At 40.7% G+C, this 23,012-nt stretch overlaps 1 protein-coding gene across 1 annotated transcript in view; it reads left to right on the top strand.

Moving 5' to 3' along the window:
• CMPK1 (cytidine/uridine monophosphate kinase 1) overlaps window positions 1-21,421 on the top strand; it is a 43,074-nt gene extending 21,653 nt beyond the window's left edge. The window contains exons 2-6 of the mRNA XM_003891842.3: window positions 9,650-9,796; window positions 15,216-15,368; window positions 17,218-17,294; window positions 17,502-17,598; window positions 19,281-21,421. Coding sequence (XP_003891891.1) covers window positions 9,650-9,796; window positions 15,216-15,368; window positions 17,218-17,294; window positions 17,502-17,598; window positions 19,281-19,322 — 516 coding nt within the window. The 3' untranslated portion in view covers window positions 19,323-21,421. The remainder of the gene's footprint in view (window positions 1-9,649; window positions 9,797-15,215; window positions 15,369-17,217; window positions 17,295-17,501; window positions 17,599-19,280) is intronic.
• Window positions 21,422-23,012: the final 1,591 nt, after the last annotated feature.

The raw sequence follows: 23,012 nt of genomic DNA on the forward strand, positions 1-23,012 counted from the left end.
CACCTGAGATACTAAAATGTGATTACTTCATGATGAGGTTCTTTACATGTTGCATTTTCAAGCAGTTGAATCTTTTTGGCCAACTTTCTTGCTTTTGAAATTCCCTAGGTGAATGATATCCTCATTTTAATGTTATTTACCTTTTTATAATAAGAAAGAAGTACAGGCTGGGTGCTGTGGCTCACGCCTGTAATCCCAGCACTTTGGGAGGCTGAGGCGGGCAGATCACAAGGTCAGGAGATCGAGACCATACTGCCTAACACAGTGAAACCCCGCCTCCACTAAAAATACAGAAATTAGCCGGGCGTGGTAGTGGACACCTGTAGTCCCAGCTACTTGGGAGACTGAGGCAGGAGAATGGCGTGGAGGCAGGAGAATGGCGTGAACCCAGGAGGCAGAGCTTGCAGTGAGCTGAGATTGCGCCACCGCACTCCAGCCTGGGCGACAGAGTGAGACTCTGTCTCTAAATAATAAAAATAAAAAATAAGAAAGAAGTACAGTTTGGCCTGTTTAGTGGTTGTTAAGAAACCTTTCTTCCTTTTTTTTTTTGAGATGAAGTCTTGCTCTATCACCCAGGCTGGAGTGCAAAGGCATGATCTCAGCTCACTGCAACCTCTGCCTCCTGGGTTCAAGCGATTCTCCTATCTCAGCCTCCTGAGTAGCTGGGATTACAGGCGCCTGCCACCATGCCCAGCTAATTTTTTTGTATTTTTGTATGGATGGGGTTTCACCATGTTGACCAGCCTGGTCTCGAACTCCTGACCTCAAGTGATCCACCCGCCTCAGCCTCCCAAAGTGCTGGGATTATAGGCATGAGCCACCGCACCCAGCCTGAAACCTTCCTTTTAGAAGGAGAAATAGGAGAGGTTGGTCTTGAACTCCTGACCTCAAGTGATCCACCCGCCTCAGCCTCCCAAAGTGCTGGGATTACAGGCATGAGCCACCGCACCCAGCCTGAAACCTTTCTTTTATAAGGAGAAATAGAAGAGGTTAGGGCTTCATCTGAGTGATTTGATGTATACAAAGATTCATGTTACCTTTGCTGTGTGCCTTTCTCCAAGTATTCTCTTAAGAACTGAATTAACTGATTCCTAGGCTTTTAGACCACCTGCAACAATATCTGGGTTGTAGTGATACATGAGAGACTTAAGATATTGCTTCTTCCTAGAAATAAGATGAGTATGTAACTTGTATGTTCTACAGTGACATTAAGAATTTATCATTTAATTAACAAGACTAAGTGAGCATTTCCTAAGAGTAACAAGAGCTCTGTGCCTATCCATTAAATCTGGAAGTTTCCAATTATTGTGTCTGAGCTCCTGGACTTCCTGAAGGTTTCTAAGCCTGGTCTTCATCTTTGATCATTTTCCATTCCTTCTATTGTAGGGAATGCAAATTGATTCAGAATGGCTGAGGTGAATTAAAATAAATAAAAATACTGGAATTGACCAATTACAGAATAAAATTAGACGGTGAAAATTCCAGTGTACTTTTTCTATAGGGTCCATTTGGCACGTAAGTCAGATACTATAATCCTCTATTATCTGAGAAACCATCCGTAAAATGTTAGAGGGACATCCAGGCCTTACACAGATGAGGAAACAATCTCTTTAGTGACTTCTAACTCACTCTTAAGTTTTATTTATTCTATTTTCTTGCCATTGCTTCTGAAGAAGCAGCTTCCCCAAGCAGACAGTCATCAAGTCATTAAAGACTTTAAGTTATGCAAATATAAAGAATTGCGTTTATTAATTAGTAGTGAGGCTCAAGTCATTTTATAGATGCAAGTCACTATTGCATTCTTTGTTAATATAACCATTTTACATCCTCTGTATCAGCACATTGCTTGGCACTTTGTAGACAGCAAATACTTATGGATTTACAGTAAGTTGAAGTGTTGCCTGAATTAAGGTTTTCTTACATGGATGTTGTCATCCAAAAGACCACCAGGATGGCTACATAGTAGAAAGAGGAGCTTTATTGGTGATATCAGTTTGCATACTGGGTAGAGAGTCTCTGGCATAGATTGTGCTCCATCTTTGAGGAGGAGACGGGCAGGTTGGGTTTTACGCTTCACGTGGTCTAATATATAGTAGTCTTAAATATGAAGCCGGTTTGGCTATACATATTTACGAGGGGAATTGGGCACATGTGCAATGGATAAACATATATGTAACATTCATCCCATGTTTACTTTGGGGTGGGCTTTTAGCGTTAAAATAAGGTGGAATTGCTGGGTGCGGTGGTTCACACCTGTAATCCCAGCACTTTGGGGGGGCCAAGGCCGGCTGATCATGAGGTCAAGTGATCGAGACCATCCAGGCCAATATGGTGAGACCCTGTCTCTACTAAAAATATAAAACTTAGCTGGGCATGGTGGCGCATGCCTGTAATCCCAGCTACTCTGGAGGCTGAGGCAGGAGAATCGCTTGAACCCAGGAGGCGGAGGTTGCGTGAGCCGAGATTGCGCCACTGCACTCCAGCCTGGGCAACAGAGCGAGACTCCGTCTCAAAAATAAATACGTAAATAAAATAAGGTGGAATTTGGCTCTTTATGTCAAAGGGCAAACTATAGGACACAAAGAGAAGTTTGTGTGCAACCTCTGTAAAGTGGCTGAAACTGCCTTAAGATCTGCAACTGCATATCAGAAAAGAATGTTTCTAAGGCTGGTCCTCTGTGCAATCACAGTTATAGTGGTCTGGGTCGTAAATCAGAGTTAGGAGGGGTCTGATAATTTGCAAGAGTGTGATTTTTTTCTTGTAGCTGTAGGCATTTAGAAATTTGCCTTGCCAGCCAGGCCCTGAATCCCGGACCTGTGAACAACTTTTGTTTCCTTAACCTTAGGGTCCATCTTAGTTGATAAAGGGATGTCTATTTTGGTCTTTCAGATTACAAGGGAAAAAACATTGAGGAAAATGAAATGAGGGAAATGTTGTAATTATCTGCAGTTCAATGGATTATATCCTTCCTTTTTCTCCTTTCCAGGATATAAGCTTTTAAAATATTACTTTTTTTTTTTTTTTGACCGAATTTTGCTCTTGTTGCCCAGGCTGGAGTGCAATGGCGCGATCTTGGCTCACCGCAACCTCCGCCTCCCAGGTTCAAGCCATTCTCCTGCCTCAGCCTCCTGAGTGGCTGAGATTACAGGCATGCGCCACCATGCCCGGCTAATTTTGTATTTTTAGTAGAAACAGGGTTTCTCCATGTTGGTCAGGCTGATCTTAAACTCCTGACCTCAGGTGATTCACTTGCCTTGGCCTCCCAAGGTGCTGGGATTACAGGTGTGAGACACAGCACCCTGCCTTTTTTTTTTTTTGGAGACAGAGTTTCTCTCTTGTTGCCCAGGCTAGAGTGCAGTGGCTCAGTCTTGGCTCACTGTAACCTCTGCATCCCAGTTCAAGCGATTCTCCTGCCTTAGCCTTCAGAGTAGCTGGGATTGCAGGCACACACCACCACGCCCGGCTAATTTTTTGTATTTTTAGTAGAGACAAGGTTTGACCATGGCCAGGCTGGTCTTGAACTCCTGATCTTAGGTGATTCGCCCGCCTTGGCCTCCCAGAGTGTTGGGATTACAGGCGTGAACCACGGCATCTGGCCTGGAGATAGAGTTTCACTCTTGTTGCTCAAGGTGGAGTGCAGTGGCGCGATCTCGGCTCACTGCAAGCTCCATCTCCCGGTTTCAAGCCATTCTCCTGCCTCAGCCTCCCTAGTAGCTGAGATTACAGGCGCGTGCAACCACGCCTGGCTAATTTAAAATATTACTCTTTAATTAGAAAAAGAAACATGCTTCACGCTAATTTGGAGGTTTTCTGCAAAAGCTTTCTACTTAAGAAAATATTTAGCTTCACTGAGAACTTCCATACTTTAATATGTGGATTTGCGATGAAATATGCATGGTCAAATGCAATGCACACATTTACAGATACTGTGAGTGCAAACTAAAAATGAGATTAGGAATCCACTAGCAATTTAAGTCAGATGTTGTACTTAGCTTTCTCCCGCTAGACATAATTTTTTTCTTAATGATAAGCTTCCTTTAAGAGTGATTACAGGAAAAACCCTTTTTTCTAACCTCTATAGGTGAGACTGGAAGAAATTCTAAAAAGTTGGCCAGTAAATATCTGGGCAGTGTATTCTTATAGTCAAAGGAAAGTAAATTCCCCAGGGATGGCAGGTATTTTTTTTCTGGAAAATCCTTATCAGATGTCTTATTTACATTACAGATGTTCCTCAACTTAAAATGTGGTTGTGTAGTAAGTCAAAGTGTGTTTTAAACTTACAGTACAGTATTTTCAGTTTACGATGGATTTGGAGGTAACCCCCATCATAAATGAGGAGCGTACTGAATGTGTATGCTTTCACACCATTGTAAAGTCGAAAAATTGTAAATTGAACCATCTTCAGTCAGAGATTGTCTGTAATTGGTAAAAGTACTATTAGAGCTGTTTTGAGGTCGGGTGTGGTGCCTCAGGCCTGTAATGCCAGCACTTTGGAAGGCCAAGGCGGGCGGATCATTTGAGGTCAGGAGTTCAAGACCAGCCTGACCAACATGGTGAAACTCTGTCTCTACTAAACATATTAAAAAATTTGCTGGGCATGGTGGCGGGTGCAGTAGTGGGCACCTGTAGTACCAGCTACTTGGGAGGCTGAGGCAGGAGAATCGCTTGAACCCTGGAGGCGGAGGTTGCAGTGAGCCGAGATTGCGCCACTGCACTCCAGCTTGGGCAACAGAGTGAGACTCCACCTGAAAAACAAGCAAAAAACCAGTCAGGCACGGTGGCTCACACCTGTAATCCCAACACTTTGGGAGGCCGAGGCTGGCGGATCGTGAGGTCAGGAGTTCAAGACCAGCCTGGACAACATGATGAAACCCCATCTCTACTAAAAATACAAATATTAGCTGGGCATGGTGGCGGGTGCCTATAGTCCCAGCTACTTGGGAGGCTGAGGCAGGAGAATCGCTTGAACCCAGGAGACAGAGGTTGCAGTGAGCCGAGATTGCACCACTGCACTCCAGCCTAGGTGATGGACCAAGATTCCGTCTAAAAAAAAAGAAATGTTTTGAAACAGATAATAGACTTACATAAAGTGTTGCTGGGATATTGTGGGCTCTAAAGCTGTTGTTTGCAGCAGGCACCAGACTGGTGCATCTGGATGACTGCCTCCCCGCCACGCCATAGTACCTGCAGCATTTGGGGGTGTTTGGGTGAAGGTAGATTGTTGACAGCATGTAACCAGCATTTAGATTTTAAGGCTCTCTCTTTAGATATGGGTTCATGGCAAAAAAAAAGAAAAAGATTTTAAGGTTTAGTAGTCTTATGGAGAATGCAACATAACCTTAGTCTTCAGTGCTTCACAGATGTAAATCTGAAGGACACCTAATAGTTTTATATATATATATATAAAATAAATATAAAAATATATATATATAAAATATAAATATATTTATATAAATAAATATATATAAAAAACTATAGATGTGTGTGTGTATATATAGTTTTATATATTCATATATTTATATATATTTAGAGACAGCAAGACTAAAAAACATAGAAGTTAATATAATGTATAATATATAAATTACATTTTCATATATTATACAATTTATATCATATAACTTATGATATATAATATATAAAATGTGTGTGTAATGTAGTATATAATTTATAATATATGTAATATAGTATAAAATTTATAATATATTATCATATATTAAAAATATAAATATATGGCTGGGTGTGGTGGCTCATGCCTGTAATCCCAGCACTTTGGGAGGCTAAGGTGGGCGAATTACCAGGTCAGGAGATCAAGACCATCCTGGCTAACATGGTGAAACCCTGTCTCTACTAAAAATAAAAAAATTAGCCGGGTGTGGTGGCGGGCGCCTGTAGTCCCAGCTACTTGGGAGGCTGAGGCAGGAGAATGGCGTGAACCCGGGAGGCGGAGCTTGCAGTGAGCCGACACTGCACGCTAGCCTAGGCGACAGTCTCAAACAAACTATACACACACATATGTATATATGTGGAGGTTATAGGGAGCTGAAATCGTGCCACTGCACGCCAACCTGGGTAACAGAGTGAGACCCTGTCTCCAAAAACAAAACAAAAAAAAAGTGAGAAATTGAACAAGATATAGTTTGAGATTTGACCCCATAAAGTTGTCAACATTTGCCTAGTTGGAGTAAAATAGAATGCCATTTTGTACTCGTTGTGAACATGGTGCTTTTTTCTCCCTCCAAATCTTAGTGCATGATCCGTAAAGGTTATTGAATTGTTTTTCAATTTTTTTTTTTTTTTTTTTTTGAGACGGAGTCTCGCTCTGTCACCCAGGCTGGAGTGCAGTGGCCGGATCTCAGCTCACTGCAAGCTCCGCCTCCCGGGTTCACGCCATTCTCCTGCCTCAGCCTCCCGAGTAGCTGGGACTACAGGCGCCTGCGACCTCGCCCGGCTAAGTTTTTGTATTTTTAGTAGAGACGAGGTTTCACTGTGTTAGCCAGGATGGTCTCGATCTCCTGACCTCGTGATCCGCCCGTCTCGGCCTCCCAAAGTGCTGGGATTACAGGCTTGAGCCACCGCGCCCGGCGTTTTTCAACTTCTTAAAGGAGAAATTTCAGTTAAAATTTTAGGCACTTATTCTAAGTGAATTGAGTGTATATATTTGTCACTAGAAAATTACTATCTTTAGGCCAGGCATGGTGGCTCATGCCTGTAATCCCAGCACTTTGGGAGGCCAAGGTGGGCAGATCACCTGAGGTTAGGAGATGGAAACCAGCCTGGCCAACATGGTAAAACCCGTCTCTACTGAAAATACAAAAATTAGCCAGGCATGGTGGTGCCTGTAATTCCAGCTACTCGGGAGGCTGAGGTACGAGAATTGCTTGAACCCGGGAAGCGGAGGTTGCAGTCAGCAGAGATGGTGCTCCAGCCTAGGCGACAGAGCAAGACCCTGTCTGAACAACAACAAAAAAAGTTACTATTTTTAGTTCAATAGTAGCTTATAATTGTAGCTACAGTATTTGTAAGTTGCTGTGGTTTTGAATGTTGCTTTTAAGACTGTTGTTAGTTACCCGCTAAGTTTTAATTGCAAGGAAATTTCAGAGAATGTGAAAAAGTTTTGGTTAAGGCTGGAAAATATCTATTCTTGCTTTCCTCAAAATTGGCTTCAGTGATTACTTAATGACAGCAGAATGCTTTGAAAATATGCTCTTTAAAGTCTAGCTATTATTAAAATGCCATAATAATTTATATGTAAGTGATAGTTGCTTTTTTGTTGTTGCTGTAACTGTGGTAAGAGGAAAGCATTATTAGCAAAATCCTTAAGAAAAATATAGTATAAAAAGCTGGTAAATAGATAATTTACAAAAATGGAATGTGAATGAGAACATGAGACACCTGTGTATAGGTTTGACATCTTTATATTCATTTGAATTCTTTGTTTCCTTGGACTTTGCAAGTAAGGTGGTTTTTTCTTTTTGACAAACCGTATAGTAATAATTATTATTATTATTTGAGATGGAGTCTCATTCTGTCGCCCAGGCTGGAGTACAGTGGCGTGATCTTGGCTCACTGCAACTTCTGCTGCCTGGGTTCAAGTGATTCTCCTGCCTCAGCCTCCTGAGTAGCTGGGATTACAGGCATGAGCCACCACGCCTGGCCCCTAATTATTGTTTGTAAATTAAACAAATTTTTTTGTAGAGGCCGTGTGCTGTGGCTCTTGCCTATAATTCCAGCACTTTGGGAGGCAGAGGTTAAGGGATTGCTTGAGACCAGGAGTTTGAGACCATTCTGGGCAACATAGTGAGACCCCATCTCTATAAAAAAATTAAAATAAAAATTAGCCGGGTGTGGTGGCACATTCCTGTAGTCCCAGCTACTCAGGAGGCTGAAGTGGGAGGATCGCTTGAGCCCAGGAGGTTGAGATTGCAGTGAATGGTGATTGTGCTGCTGCACTCCACTCTGAGTGAAAGAGCAAGACCCCATCTCAGTCAATCAATCAGTAATAAAATACAACAAAAAATAAAATTTTTTGTAGAGACGAGGTCTTGCTGTGTTGCCCAGGCTGGTCTTGAACTCCTGGCCTCAAGCAGTCCTTCTGCCTTGGCCTTCCAAAGCACTAGGATTATAGGCATGAGCCACCATGCCAGCTAAATTATTTTTTAAAAGATTATTTGTATATATCTACAATTTCCAACTAGTTTCTCATTTATTTATTTATTTTTTTGAGACACAGTCTCACTCTGTTGCCTGGGCTGGAGTGCAGTGGTATGATCACGGCTCACTGCAGCCTGAATCTCCCAGGCTCAGGCAATCCTCCTGCCTCAGCCTTCTGAGTAGCTGGAACCATAGGCATCCACTACCACGCCCAGCTAATTTTAAAAAAATTATTCATAGAGATGGAGTCTCCCTGTGTTTCCCAGGCTGGACTTGAACTCCTGGTCTCAAGCAATCTTCCTTCCTTTGCTTCACGTGATCCTCACTCCTTGGCCTCACCCGCTGTTGGGATTACAGGCGTGAGCCATCACCTAAAGTGATACCAGACTCAACACCCATTTTAATGCAATATAAAGCTTGCAAAATTGAACTCTCCCATGTCAGGAAGCAAACTATGTTCTAATTTCTAAATTACTAACTGGGCTTCTAAATGTATCTGTTCATACAGTAGAGCATTACAGAGTGCTCTGTATATTGGTGTTTCACTGAGTGTTTGCCATTGTTTAGTACTGTTTGTCTTTCCATTTATTCAATATTACCATATGCTATAATCACTAGACCAGAGTAGAGCATTCAGCAAGCAAAGAGTTCCAAGTAGGAGTCAAAATAAACTGGGAAATAAAATTGCCATAAAATTTTGTGGATAGTAGTTGAAAAATGCTTTTCAAAAAGGGTCTATAGTAAGTGGGAAGGTAGGTCACACCTCATTTTTTATAAAGTTCTTTCTGCACCCAACTTTCAGAAGTTTGTGTATACTCAGTGATTAAAGTAGGCATTTATAAATGGTGTGGGAATAATTTTAAATTGAGTTTAAGGAGTTAAACAATTTTGTACTTATTTCTATTTTCTGTAAATGATGGGAGTTTTTTAAAAAAACCTTTAATAAAATACACTTTTGATCATTTCTTCTTCTGTTTTTTTTTTTTTTTTTTTTGAGACGGGGTCTTGCTCTGTCACCCAGGCTGGGGTGCAGTGGTGCGATCTCGGCTCACTGCAAGCTCCGCCTCCCAGATTCAAGCCATTCTTCTGCCTCAGCCTCCCGAGTAGCTGGGATTACAGGCACCCGCAACCACACCTGGCTAATTTTTTGTATTTTTAACAGAGACAGGGTTTCACCATGTTGTTCAGGCTGGTCTCGAACTCCTGACCTCATGATCCACCCACCTCGTCCTCCCAAAATGTTGGGATTACAGGCATGAGCCACTGTGCCCAGCCAGGATATATTTACATGAACATTATAGCTATGAAGAATAAAGATACCCATTAAGAAACTGGATTATGTGAAATATCTTAAATTTTTCTTTATTATTTAACATACAAGCAAAACTTCTTTATTGTAGAAAAATTAGAATATAGAAATTGATACAAAGGAAAAAAGTATAATCCCACCACTGGGTTGAATGAATTCTGATATTTTTCTTATGTGTGCTTCTTCCAGAAATATGGCTACACACACCTTTCTGCAGGAGAGCTGCTTCGTGATGAAAGGAAGAACCCAGATTCACAGTATGGTGAACTTATTGAAAAGTACATTAAAGAAGGAAAGATTGTACCAGTTGAGATAACCATCAGTTTATTAAAGAGGGTAAGGAGTGTGAATGAATGCCAACCAGTTCAAACCAGCGAGGAAACAAGAAATTAAATTTACGTTTTGGCCAGGCAGTTGCTCATACTTGTAATCCCAGCACTTTGGGAAGCCAAGGCAAGAGGATCACTTGAGGCTGGGAATTCAAGACCAGCCTGGACAACCTAGTGAAACCCCATCTCTACAAAAATTTTTTTTTAAAAGCCAGGAGTGGTGGCATATGCCTGTAGTCCCAGCTGCTTGTGAGACTGAGGCAGAAGGATTGCTTGACCCCAGAAGTTCAAGTCCAGCCTGGGAAACATAGTGAGACCTCCTCTCAAAAATAAATAAACAAACAACATTAATAATAAAAATAAATCCACCTTTCATGTGTGTAATGAAAAATATCAAAAGTTTTGTTTTGTTTTGAGACAGTGTCTTTGTCACCCAGGCTGGTGTGTAGTGTCCTGATCATAGCTCACTGCAGCCTCAACCCTCCAGGCTTAAGCCATCTTCCCACCTCAGCCACCTGAATAGCTGGGACTACAGGTACATGCCACCACACCCAACTAATTTTTTTCTATTTTTTGTGGAGACAGGGTCTCACTATGTTGCCTAGGCTAGGCTGGAACTCCTGGGCTCAAGTGATCCTCTCACCTCGGCCTCCCAAAGTGCTGGGATTACAGGAGAGAGCCACCACATGTGGCTCCGAGTATTGAATTTCTTGCTTGTGGAAGGTGGTTATGCTTGAGAATGGCAGAACTAGAAACTTTGCTTTCACCTGGGAAGAAATCGGACCGTGGCAAGGATTCTCTACTTTGATTTAGGATCACCTGTAGCTCAACTTAACATCCATTTATGTGCACTTGGTCCTTTCTTCCCAACATTCAGACAGTTACTCTCTTCCATTTCTGTTTCTTCTTTTATCCTCCCTCCCCTGCTCCCTTTTCTTTTTTGCTTTCTTTTGTTCTTTTTTGTTTTGTTTTGTTTTGAGTTAGAGTCTCACTCTGTTGCCAGGCTGGAGTACAGTGGCGCAATCTTGGCTCACTGCAACCTTCGCCTCCCGGGTTCAGGAGATTCTCCTGTCTCAGCCTTCAGAGTAGCTGGGATTACAGGTGTGCACTACCACGCCCAGCTAATTTTTGTATTTTTAGTAGAGATGGGGTTTCACCATGTTGGCCAGGATGATCTCGATCTCTTGACCTGGTGATCTGCCCGCCTCAGCCTCCCAAAGTGCTGGGATTACAGGCGTGAGCCACCGTGCCTGGCCCCTAAACCTCTTTCTTCTTTCTCGTGTTTTTGTGTTTTGTTTTTTGTATTTTGGAGATGGAGTTTCGCTCTGTCGCCCAGGCTGGAGTGCAGTGGCGCAAACTCGAGTCACTGCAAGCTCCGTCTCCTGGGTTCACGCCATTCTCCTGCCTCAGCCTTCCGAGTAGCTGGGACTACAGGCGCCCACCAACATGCCCGGTGAATTTTTTTTTTAAATTTTTTAGTAGAGACAAGGTTTCACTGTGTTAGCCAGGATGGTCTCGCTCTCCTGACCTCATGATCCACCCTCCTCGGCCTCCCAAAGTGCTGGGATTACAGCGTGAGCCACTGCGCATGGCCCTTCCTCTTTTTTAACCCACGTCCTTCTCATCATTGATGTTCGCTCAGCCATGGTGTCTACTTTTCTGGTGCATCACCAGCTTCAATGTGAAATGCTAAGACTTAATAGCTTTCAAAACTAAAATATGTCACATCTGAGGCTTGGTGCAGTGGCTGATGCCTGTAATCCTAGCACTTTGGGAGGCCGAGGCAGGGGGATCACTTGAGGTCAGGAGTTCGAGACCAGTCTGGCCAACATGGTGAAACCCCGTCTCTACCAAAAAATATAAAAAATGAGCCAAGTGTGGTGGCATACACCTGTAATCCCAGTTACTCGGGGGGCTGAGGCAGAAGAATGGCGTGAACCTGGGAGGCAGAGGTTTTGGTGAGCTGAGATCATGCTACTGCACGCCAAGCTGGGTGACAGAGGGAAACTCCATCTCTTAAAAAAAAAAAAAAAAAAAGTCCGGGCATGGTGGCTCACACCTGTAATCCCAGCACTTTAGGAAGCCAAGGTGGGTGAATCACGAGGTCAGGAGTTCAAGACCAACCTGGCCAACATGGTGATACCCCATCTCTACTAAAAATACAAAAAAAAAAAAAAAATTTAGCCAGGAGTGGTGGCAGGCATCTGTAATCCCAGCTACTCAGGAGGCTGAGGCAGGAGAATCACTTGAACCCAGGAGTGGAGGTTGCAGTGAGCCGGGATCAAGCCACTGTACTCCAGCCTGGGCAACAGGGCGAGATTCCGTCTCGAATGAATGAATGAATGTATGTCACATCTGAAAAACAGACACCTTGTATTTACTAGGTAACTTTTCATTCTAGATTCCTAAAACTATAATCATTAACAGGTATTTTCACATATAAGAACAGTGAGGAAGAAAAAGAAGTGCAATATTGGGAACAACAAGAAATAGCTGAAGCCTGATGGAAAAGAGCTATATAAGCATCTGGTTGGAACTAAAGACATTGGGGATGAAAAGTGGCTCATAAACACTTTCTTACATCTTGTCTCAGAGGTTGAAGTAACCTGCTTCCGTTGCAAAATAAACAAATCCTCTCTCCCCATTCCCTTTCTCTAATGTCCTTTCTCTGCTCTATAAAGCAGAGAAAGCATTGTGAAAGAGCAGACTATATGGTTTTTACTTTTTCACTCTCTACTTTTTAACCCTTTGCAGTCAGATTCTGTGTCCATCTCCATTGCAGCTGCTCTTGCGTGTTACCAATGATGATCTCTATCAAATAATACTTTTAGTCATTATTTTTCTTGTAGTATTTAACTCTGATCAGTCTGTTTGAAAATCATTCCTCTTTTGTTCTTTATGACAGCATCTCTTTTTCTTCTCCCTACTGAGTGACTGCTATTTCTCAATCCTCTTTAATAGTTATTCTTTTGCAAGTTTCCAAAACCATGATGCTTCTCAGTGTTTTATACTTGGTCTTCTTCGGCTCTCATTTTATGTGTTTCTTTCTGGATGGTTTTAGCCATACCAAAAGCTTTCACTATGCTAATGTTGCTAAAGTCTATAGCTCTAAAACAAAATGTTTGTTTTGAATTCTAGACATATATTTTTAATTACCTAACTACTAGGCCTCTATCTGAATGTCTCACAAGTGTCTCAAAATCAGCATGTCATAGGCTGAGTGTATTGTCTAAAATGTGATCTTCCTTTGCTTCCTGTCTTGCTTAATGGTTCTACCATCTACCTAGCTATTCAAGGCAGAAATCTGGGAATCAATCTATATCTCCTGCCTTTTCCTTACTTTCCCAAATCCATTCAGTGAGCGTATCTTTCCAATTATCTTTCTTTTAATCCTCTTCTGTTAGTCCCTTCTCTATCATTACTATCACCTTAGTTCACATCCTCTTTTTTTCTTTTGTTTTTTTTTTGAGGCAGAGTCTCGCTCTGTCACCCAGGCTGGAGTGCAGTGGCACAATCTCGGCTCACTGCAACCTGCACCTTCTGGGTTCAAGTAATTCTCTGCCTCAGCCTCTTGAGTAGCTGGGATTACAGGTACCAGCCACCATGCCCAGCTAATTTTTGTATTTTTAGTAGAGATGGGGTTTCACCGTCTTGGCCAGGCTGGTCTTGGACTCCTGACCTCATGATCCACCCACCTTGGCCTCTCAAAGTACTGGGATTACAGGTGTGAGCCACTGCACCCGGCCACATCCTCTTTTTTTCTTACCTGGACTATCAGTAGAGACTCCTAGTTAGTCTTTTTGCTTTTAATCCATTTTTGTCCCCTTCGGATTAATCCTCTTCAGTGCAGTCAGAGTGATTTTTTTTCTAAAAGGCAATATGAGCCTGTTATTTTACTGCCTAAAATTCTTAAATGTTCCTCTATTGCTTCCAGAATAACACTCAAACTCCTTGGTGTCCCATACAAAGTTCTTCATGAGTCTTACTCCTTGCTTACTTTCCAGTCATATCTCCCACCACTCTCCACACATATCCTAAGAGTCAGTTGTGCCGGCTAATAGATTCATTTAAGCGGTTTTGCTTTCTCATTTATATTTCCAGTTTCCACTATCTGGAGGACGCTGATCCCTATCTGCCTACACGTGCCATTTCATTATTCAGGATTCAGTTCCACTGCCACTTCTTTGGAAAAGCTTTCTTTGGCAGTTTCCTTGCAGTTTGTGCTGACTTCTTTGTTTTACTATAGCATCCTTTACATACTTGATTATAGAACTTAGCACATGTGTGTATACATATTTGTCATGCACTCAACTGTGACTCCCCCAGGGACAAGAGTCATGACCTTGCTCTTCATGTTCCCTGATGGTAGACCTCGAATGAGTGTATGCTGAATGAGTATGATATTGATGTGCGTTCTTCAGATATCTTCCACTACCATAATTGTGGTAGAAAGGCTATAGCAGAGGCCCAAAAGCATTCTGCTGAAGTTTTGCAAATATCAAAGAAGCTAGATGATAGGTTAAAACCAATTCTCAGATAAAGGGATCATGGGTCCTGACAGCCATTGTTCTTGAGGAACCAGAGAAGTTTGAACATGGAGAGTACTGAATGTCAGTTCGTTTTGGAATAGAGGCTCCTCTAAGGTTTATTACAGTCGTGTACTTGCGCTTATCCTGTGGTGATTGAAGTGGCAAGGATTTGGAGATTAGAGATTTCTGTCTCATATTTACATATTCCCACATTCTACCTAAATTCACGCTTTGGAAGAGGATGGTGAAATGGGTTGTTCTTGCTATCTTTCTGAATGTGTTCTTTTGTTCCCTTTGTTTTGGGGCAGCCAGTGACATTTGGGTTTAATTAGCTTCCATTAAAAAGTATTTTATCCTACATTAATAATTAATGCTAATGGTCTTTTATATTTGTCCAAAGCTTTGTGTTGTTGGACTTGAATTACATGAATAGCAGAGCTGAGCACCTGTAGAAGTAATATACTTTCCACTACAGCAAAACGACTTGGGAAGAGCAAAGGGAACACAAGACAGGGTCTCTAGTTGCTGAAGCAAAGATAATGGTTAATGGTTATTTTCCTCTTATTGCTGCTTTTATTGCTTATTTATAACTTTGTGAATATGTATGTGAAAGTAACATACACTTAACTGTAGAAAATTTGGAAACCATAGAAAAAAATTGTGTGTAAAAATGAGATGGTTGTGAGAGGAGCACATACCCATAACCACACCAGCTTGAGGCAACCATGTTAATACATTGATAGATTTCCTTCTAGTCTTTTTTTGCTATGTACCCTCCACCCTTTACTTAGGGTTTAAATAATAATAATAAAACAAACACCCATGTATACACTACCATGCTTGAGAAATTTCATTTTGTTAATGTAGTATTGAACCTAAATCTTCTTTTTCCTTTAGGAAATGGATCAGACAATGGCTGCCAATGCTCAGAAGAATAAATTCTTGATTGATGGGTTTCCAAGAAATCAAGACAACCTTCAAGGTTGGAACAAGACCATGGATGGGAAGGCAGATGTATCTTTCGTTCTGTTTTTTGACTGTAATAATGAGGTAATGAAAATCTTCATCTGCCCACATAGGCTTTAAGCAACTGTTAGTCAACTATTGGAAAAAAACAAAGGAATTTTTTAGTTACATTTTATATTGGCAGCAGTGTTTTTTGAATTGGTGGATTGGATGGACAGAACAGCACTGTCTTGCTGTTGGAGTATTAAAAACTATTTGGCATTGGCAGCCTTGGGGAGCTAAATTTTCCTTTATTTTCAAAATAACAAGAATCAGTTTTGATTTTTAAAAAATAAGAACTGACATACATAATAATATTAGGTAAGAAGCTGACCTACTTTCTTAGGTAGACATTATTATCAAAGAGTATCTTGCCTTAGGGTGTTGTTTACTGGAAGAGAAACACGTTTCTGAGAAGTTGGGAAAACTTTCTGTTTTAAAGAAACATACAGGGCCGGGTGTGGTGGCTCACGCCTGTAATCCTAGCACTTTGGGAAACCAAGGCAGGCGATCACCTTAGGTCAGGAGTTCAAGACCAGCCTGGCCAACATGGTGGAACCCCGTCTCTACTAAAAATACAAAAATTAGCCTGGCGTGGTGGCACACGCCTATAATCCCAGCTACTTGGGAGGCTGAGGCAGGAGAATTGCTTGAACTTGGGAGGCAGAGGTTGCAGTGAGCCAAGATTGCACCACTGCACTCCAGCCTGGGCAACAGAGCAAGACTGTCTCAAAAAAAGAAAAAAAAAAAAGAAATGTACAGGATAGCCTGATTTGTCTTAAGAGTGAAATGATCTTGAAAAAAGCAAAAAAATGTACTTTTCTTTCTGGTAGTTCTAATAACGAAGTCAGACATACTTTTGAATAACTAAATACATTTCTCAGAATCATTTAATTAAGAAGCCTGAAGTAGTTAGTACCTTGAAGGAAGGTGATTGTTCTTAGGTTGAACTGTAAATGTGCCTCTGGTGGAGCGACTTGCTGCGGCCTTTGCGTTATTTTATTTTATTTTATTTTATTTTATTTTATTTCTTTTCTTTTCTATTTTATTTTATTTGAGATGGAGTCTTACTTTCTTGCCCAGGCTGGAGTGCAGTGGCATGATCTCAGCTCACTGCAACCTCCCAGGTTCAAGCAGTTCTGCCTCAGCCTCCCAAGTAGCTGGAATTACAGGCGTGCACACCACGCCTAGTTAATTTTTGTATTTTTAGTAGAGACAGCGTTTTGCAATGTTGGCCGGGCTTGTCTCGAACTCCTGACCTCAGGTGATCCACCTGCCTTAGCCTCCCAGAGTGCAGAGCCTCCCAGGGATTGTAGGCATGAGCTACCATGCCTGGCCTTTTGCATTGTTTTAAAACGCAACTCTCGTCTTCCAACCCCCAAAAATATGTTTTCATTTACCCTTCAAAGTTAACTTTAGAATGTTACCACAGCTTTATAACTAAGGAATGTTTATTCACAATTAACAAGGGATGCTTTATTCAAATGCAAATATGTTGACTCAAATATTTGGAAATTTATGGAATTATCAAAAAGCAGGCAAAAATGAAACAAAATTTGAGGCATGTAATTCATACCTAATAAGTTAATAATAGATCTGAGATGGGACCATACACATACAGATCTTTTTATTGCAGTTTGAAAAAAAATACACAGGAAAAACTGAGTCATGAATGAATTCTTATTATGCTCTGTACTTATTTAACCTAGTTTATATAAATTGAACCACATGTTTAATTTTAAAAGGACTTTGCATGTTGATTAATGAATTAGACACACTGGGTTTATTGCAGGGGTTTTTTTGGTCATCTCTTTAAACTCTTGTTTTCTTTTCAGGTTAAAAGAATGGCAAATTCATATCTTTATGTTTTTGATAACTTTATATCTCTTTTTAGATCTGTATTGAACGATGTCTTGAGAGGGGAAAGAGTAGTGGTAGGAGTGATGACAACAGAGAGAGCTTGGAAAAGAGGTACTTTGCAGTTTTTACATACAACCACTTCAATCCCAGACCTGCCCTATTTGGTATAGAAAAAAAGAGTCACATTTAAACATGTAAAATGGCTTGTTTAAGATGTTAAGTCAATCGGTCGGGGCAGATCCAGTGTTCTGTGAGCTCTTCTATAACATATAGAAGAAAGGATAGATACCTAGAACCTTGCAATGTTTACTTTTGCAGAATTCAGACATACCTTCAGTCAACAAAGCCAATTATTGACTTATATGAAGAAATGGGGAAAGTCAAGAAAATAGATGCTTCTAAATCTGTTGATGAAGTAAGTGTTCCTAGCCTGTCTTTAAAAAAATATGTCAAATAAAAACGTGATTATTTGTTTTGGGGTAGGCAGGAGAAAAAGAAATACTATCACAGATTAGTTAGTTTTTCAAGACACTGGAAGCCGGGCATGGTGGCTCATGCCTGTAATCCCAGCACAGGAGTTCGAGACCAGCCTGGGCAACATACTGGGACTCTGTCTCTTAAAAAAAAAAAAAAAAATGAAAAGAAGACACTGGGGACTAAATGAAAAATTAGGGTTTTTTTCCTATCTGAGTAAAACCTAAAATGAGGTTTACAACTTCAAACTTGTTCTTCATGAGAAATGGGTGGTTTATGAATTCTGAACTTGCTCCCAAGCACTAGAAAACTGGTATTTTAAGAAATGTGAGTTGGATCACATGAATGGCAAGTCATCTAGCTCAAGAGCTCCAGGCTTCTTTCTTCTGCCACAGAACAAATAGCACCACAGGTGGAAGGTTTCCATGACTTACCACTTCTCTCTTTTTTCATAAATAGTGATCTCTGAATTGTGGTTTGCAAGCCCAACAAAATTTCTAGTGTCTCTTAATGAACCTAACCTCCCTTTCCCCGATTCCCTGGATCTTCATCCTCTTATAGTCATAAGATAAAAAAGAATGGCCCAGGGGAAGAAGATTCAGGGAATCTTTTTTTAATCCATTCACACTTTGTATAGAGGTGATGTAATACATGAGAAAACTGTGTTTTAGAATCAGAACTAAGAAGCCACTTCAGTTTATATTTTATCAAATTATTGGTAGCCTATCAAGAATATTTTGTCCTGGCCGGGCGCGGTGGCTCAAGCCTGTAATCCCAGCACTTTGGGAGGCCGAGGCGGGTGGATCACGAGGTCAGGAGATCGAGACCATCCTGGCTAACATGGTGAAACCCCGTCTCTACTAAAAATACAAAAAAAAACTAGCCGGGCGTGGTGGCGGGCGCCTGTGGTCCCAGCTACTCGGAGGCTGAGGCGGGAGAATGGCGTGAACCTGGGAGGTGGAGCTTGCAGTGAGCCGAGATCGCCACTGCACTCCAGCCTGGGCGACAGAGCGAGACTCCGTCTCAAAAAAAAAAAAAAAAAGAATATTTTGTCCTAAAAGCACTAATTGAATGTAATATAGTCATAATTTTATGTATTATTTATATAATATTACTGTCTAAAGTAAAATAGATGAAACTAAGTATGTGATTTTAAAAAATGAATCATTTTGAAAATTAATGTAAATTTGATTTTTTTTATGTGAACTTGTTTGGAGATGGAGTCTTTATTTTTTATTTTATTTTATTTATATATATTTTTTGAGACAGTGTCTCGCTCTGTTGCCCAGGCTGGAGTGCAGTGGTGTGATCTCGGCTCACTGCAACCTCCATCTCCTGGGTTCAAGTAGTTCTCCTGCCTCAGCCCCCTGGGTAGCTGGGCGCCTGCCACCACACCCGGCTGATTTTTGTATTTTTAGTAGAGAGGGGTTTCGCCATGTTGGCTAGGCTGGTCTTGAACTCCTGACCTCAAGTGATCTGCCCGCCTCGACCTCCCAAAGTGCTGGGATTACAGATGTGAGCCACCACGCCCAGCCAAATTTGATTATTTTTAATAAGAACTTAACTGTATGGTATTTTAACAGTGCCTGCTTTTAAAATTATTATCATCTTTTTCCTTTACAGGTTTTTGATGAAGTTGTGCAGATTTTTGACAAGGAAGGCTAATTCTAAACCTGAAAGCATCCTTGAAATCATGCTTGAATATTGCTTTGATAGCTGCTATCATGACCCCTTTTTAAGGCAATTTTAATCTTTCATAACTACATCTCAATTAGTGGCTGGAAAGTACATGGTAAAACAAAGTTAATTTTTTATGTTCTTTTTTTGGTCACAGGAGTAGACAGTGAATTCAGGTTTAACTTCATCTTAGTTATGGTGCTCACTAAACAAAGAAGGGTATCAGCTAGTTTTTTTTTAATTCAAAAAGAATATCCCTTTTATAGTTTGTGCCTTCTGTGAGCAAAACTTTTTAGTACGCATATATATCCCTTTAGTAATCACAACATGTTAGGATTTAGGGATACCCGCTTCCTCTTTTTCTTGCAAGTTTTAAATTTCCAACCTTAAGTGAATTTGTGGACCAAATTTCAAAGGAACTTTTTATGTAGTCAGTTCTTGCACAATGTGTTTGGTAAACAAACTCAAAATGGATTCTTAGCAGCGTTTTAGTATTTATCAAATAACTGACCATTTACTATAGAAAGGTGAAAAAACTTAAGCTTTGTTTTACTACAACTTGTACAAAGTTGTATGACAGGGCATATTCTTTGCTTCCAAGATTTGGGCTGGGGGCACTAGGGGTTCAGAGCCTGACAGAATTGTCAGCTTTATTCTGACATAATCTAAGGGTATGGGGCAAGGATCACATCTAATGCTTGTGTTCCTTATACTCTGTTATATAGTATTATTCATGATTCAGCTGATCTTAACAAAATTCCTAGCAGTGGAACCTTGAAATGCATGTGGCTAGATTTATGCTAAAATGATTCAGTTAGCATTTTAGTAACACTTCAAAAGTTTTTTTTCTTTGTTTTCTAGACTTAATAAAAGGTTAGAATTAATTAGAAGAAGCAATCTAGTTAAATTTCCCATTTGTGTTTTATTTTCTTGAATACTTTTTTCATAGTTATTTGTTTAAAAAGATATAAAAATCATTGCACTTTGGTCAGAAAATTAATAAATATATCTTATAAATGTTTGATTCCCTTCCTTGCTATTTTTATTCAGTAGATTCTTGTTTGGCATCATGTTGAAGCACCAAAAGATAAATGATTTTTAAAAGGCTATAGAGCCCAAAGGAATATTCTTTTACATCAATTCTTCCTTTAAAAATCTCTGAGAAATTTGTTTTCGCCTTACTTTTTTTTTCCTCTGTCACCAATGCTAAGTGGTATCCAAGATTCTTAATATGAGATTTAAAATCTTAAAATGTTTCTTATTTTCAGCACTTAGGTCATTTGGTACACAGGGTCAAATAGGGCAAATAATTTTGTCTTTGTATACTTAGATTTGATATTTAAAGTCACTGGAAATAGGACAAGTTAATGGATGTTTTTATATTTTAATAGAATCATTTCTATGTGTTATGAAATTCACTTATTAATGATAAATTTTTCAACATACTTGCCATTAGAAAACAAAGTATTGCTAAGTACTGTAACATACTGGCCACCAAAATTCGTATTGAGATTATCTTGGTTTCTTGTAAGAGATAGGAATGAGTTCTTACCTAGTGTTGCAGTCCAGCAAATACAGAGGTGGTTTAATCAAACAACTCTAGTGTGAAGCAAGAGTAAAGACTAAGGTTTTGAGAGCATTCCTACTCACATAAGTCAAGAAATCTGTCAGATAGGAATCTAAGTATTTATAGTGAGATTGTGAAAGCAACCTTAAAGTTTTGAAGGACTGTTGAGACTAGGTGCTTTGCTTCCTTTCCTCAGATATCTTTCTGTGGCATTTGAGAACAGAAACCAAGAAACACGGTAATTACTAAATTATGAGGCTTTGCTTTTTGTTTGCTTTTAAGTAGAAAAACATGTTGGCAACATTGAGTTTTGGAGTTGATTGAGGTAATCAGACTTAACTAGTTTTGTCATTCCATTTGTTAAAGATACAGTCACCAAGAATTTTTTGAGTTTTTTGAAAGACCCCAATTTAAGCCTTGCTTATTTTTAAAAATTAAGTTATTTCCATTCAGTGATGTTGGATGTATATGAATTATTTAGTAAATAATCTCAATAAATTTTGTGCTGTGGCCTTTGCTATTTGTTGGTTCAGATGTCTGTTCTCTAAGCATATTGAAGATCAAGAAGTATCCTATTTAGTATGTGGGTTCTCACACTACAAAAGCAGAGTTCAGGACTGTCGATGCAAAGAGTCAAATTCTGTAAAATATTTGAAGATATTTATTCTAAGCCAAATGTGAGTGATGAGTGGCTTGTGACACAGTCCGCAGGAGATCCTGAGAACATGTGCATATGGTGGTCGGTGTGCAGCTTGTTTGTATACATTTTAGAGAGACATGAGACATCAGTCAATACAGGTAAGATGTAAACATGGTTCAGTCCAGAAAGGTGGGACAACTGGAAGCAGGAGTAGGGAAAGCTTCCAAGCCTTAGTCATATTCAAAGATTTTCTGATTGGCAATTGGTTGAAAGAGTTTATGTAAATAGAAAGGCATGTCTAGGTTGATACAGGGTTTGTTGGAGACCAAGGTTTTATCATGCAGATGAAGACTTCAGGTAGCAGGCTTCAGAGAAAATAGATTGTAAATGCTTCTTATTAAGAGTCTGTTCTAGGCCGGGCACGGTGGCTCAAGCCTGTAATCCCAGCACTTCCGGAGGCCGAGACGGGCAGATCACGAAGTCAGGAGGTCGAGACCATCCTGGCTAACCTGGTGAAACCCCGTCTCTACTAAAAAAATACAAAAAACTAGCCGGGCGAGGTGGCAGGCGCCTGTAGTCCCAGCTACTCGGGAGGCTGAGGCAGGAGAATGGCGTAAACCCGGGAGGCGGAGCTTGCAGTGAGCCGAGATCGAGCCACTGCACTCCAGCCTGGGCGACAGAGCGAGACTCCATCTCAAAAAAAAAAAAAAAGAGTCTGTTCTATCAGTAATTTCAAAAGGGAGGTGAGGTATAATGAGGCATGTCTGGCTCTCCCTTCCCATCATGGCCTGAAACTAGTTTTTCAGAGGAACTCTGGAATGCCCTTGGCCTAGAGGAAGGGTCCATTCAGATGGTTGTAGGGGCGCTTAGAATTTTATTTTTGCTTTACAGGATCCAGGAAAATTTTTCATCCTGTTTTTGTGTTTTGGCTTAAGCAGAAAGCATGATTTTATCCCATTCCTTCAAGAAGTAATCTCCACTGAGACACAAGCAGCCTATTTCATTACCTACCAGCAGCATCAATCACTTATCTCTTTTGGGGGAAGATGACAGTAAACAATGTATATCAGGATGTGGGCTTTTTGTGGACTTTACTCTTGTAATTTAAGTGGTTCACAAACATTCCAGTGGTCCCTGGAGATAATAGTGGCTGTAAGTACTGGGCAGATGAGGTTAGCATCTTCTCCCTGGAGGTTTGGTTGTCATCTTCAAACAACTACTAATTGCACAAGCAAATAGTGCTAAAAACACTTTTTCTGGCCGGGCGTGGTGGCTCACGCCTGTAATCCCAGCACTTTGGGAGGCCGAGGCAGGTGGATCACAAGGTCAGGAGTTTGAGACCAGCCTGACCAACATGGTGAAACTTTGTCTCTACTAAAAATAAAAAAAATTAGCCAGGCATGGTGGCGGGCACTTGTAGTCCCAGCTACTCGGGAGGCTGAGGCAGGAGAATGGCGTGAACCCGGGAGGC

This window comes from Papio anubis, chromosome 1, assembly GCF_008728515.1.
Source record: "Papio anubis isolate 15944 chromosome 1, Panubis1.0, whole genome shotgun sequence".
Taxonomy (NCBI): domain Eukaryota; kingdom Metazoa; phylum Chordata; class Mammalia; order Primates; family Cercopithecidae; genus Papio; species Papio anubis.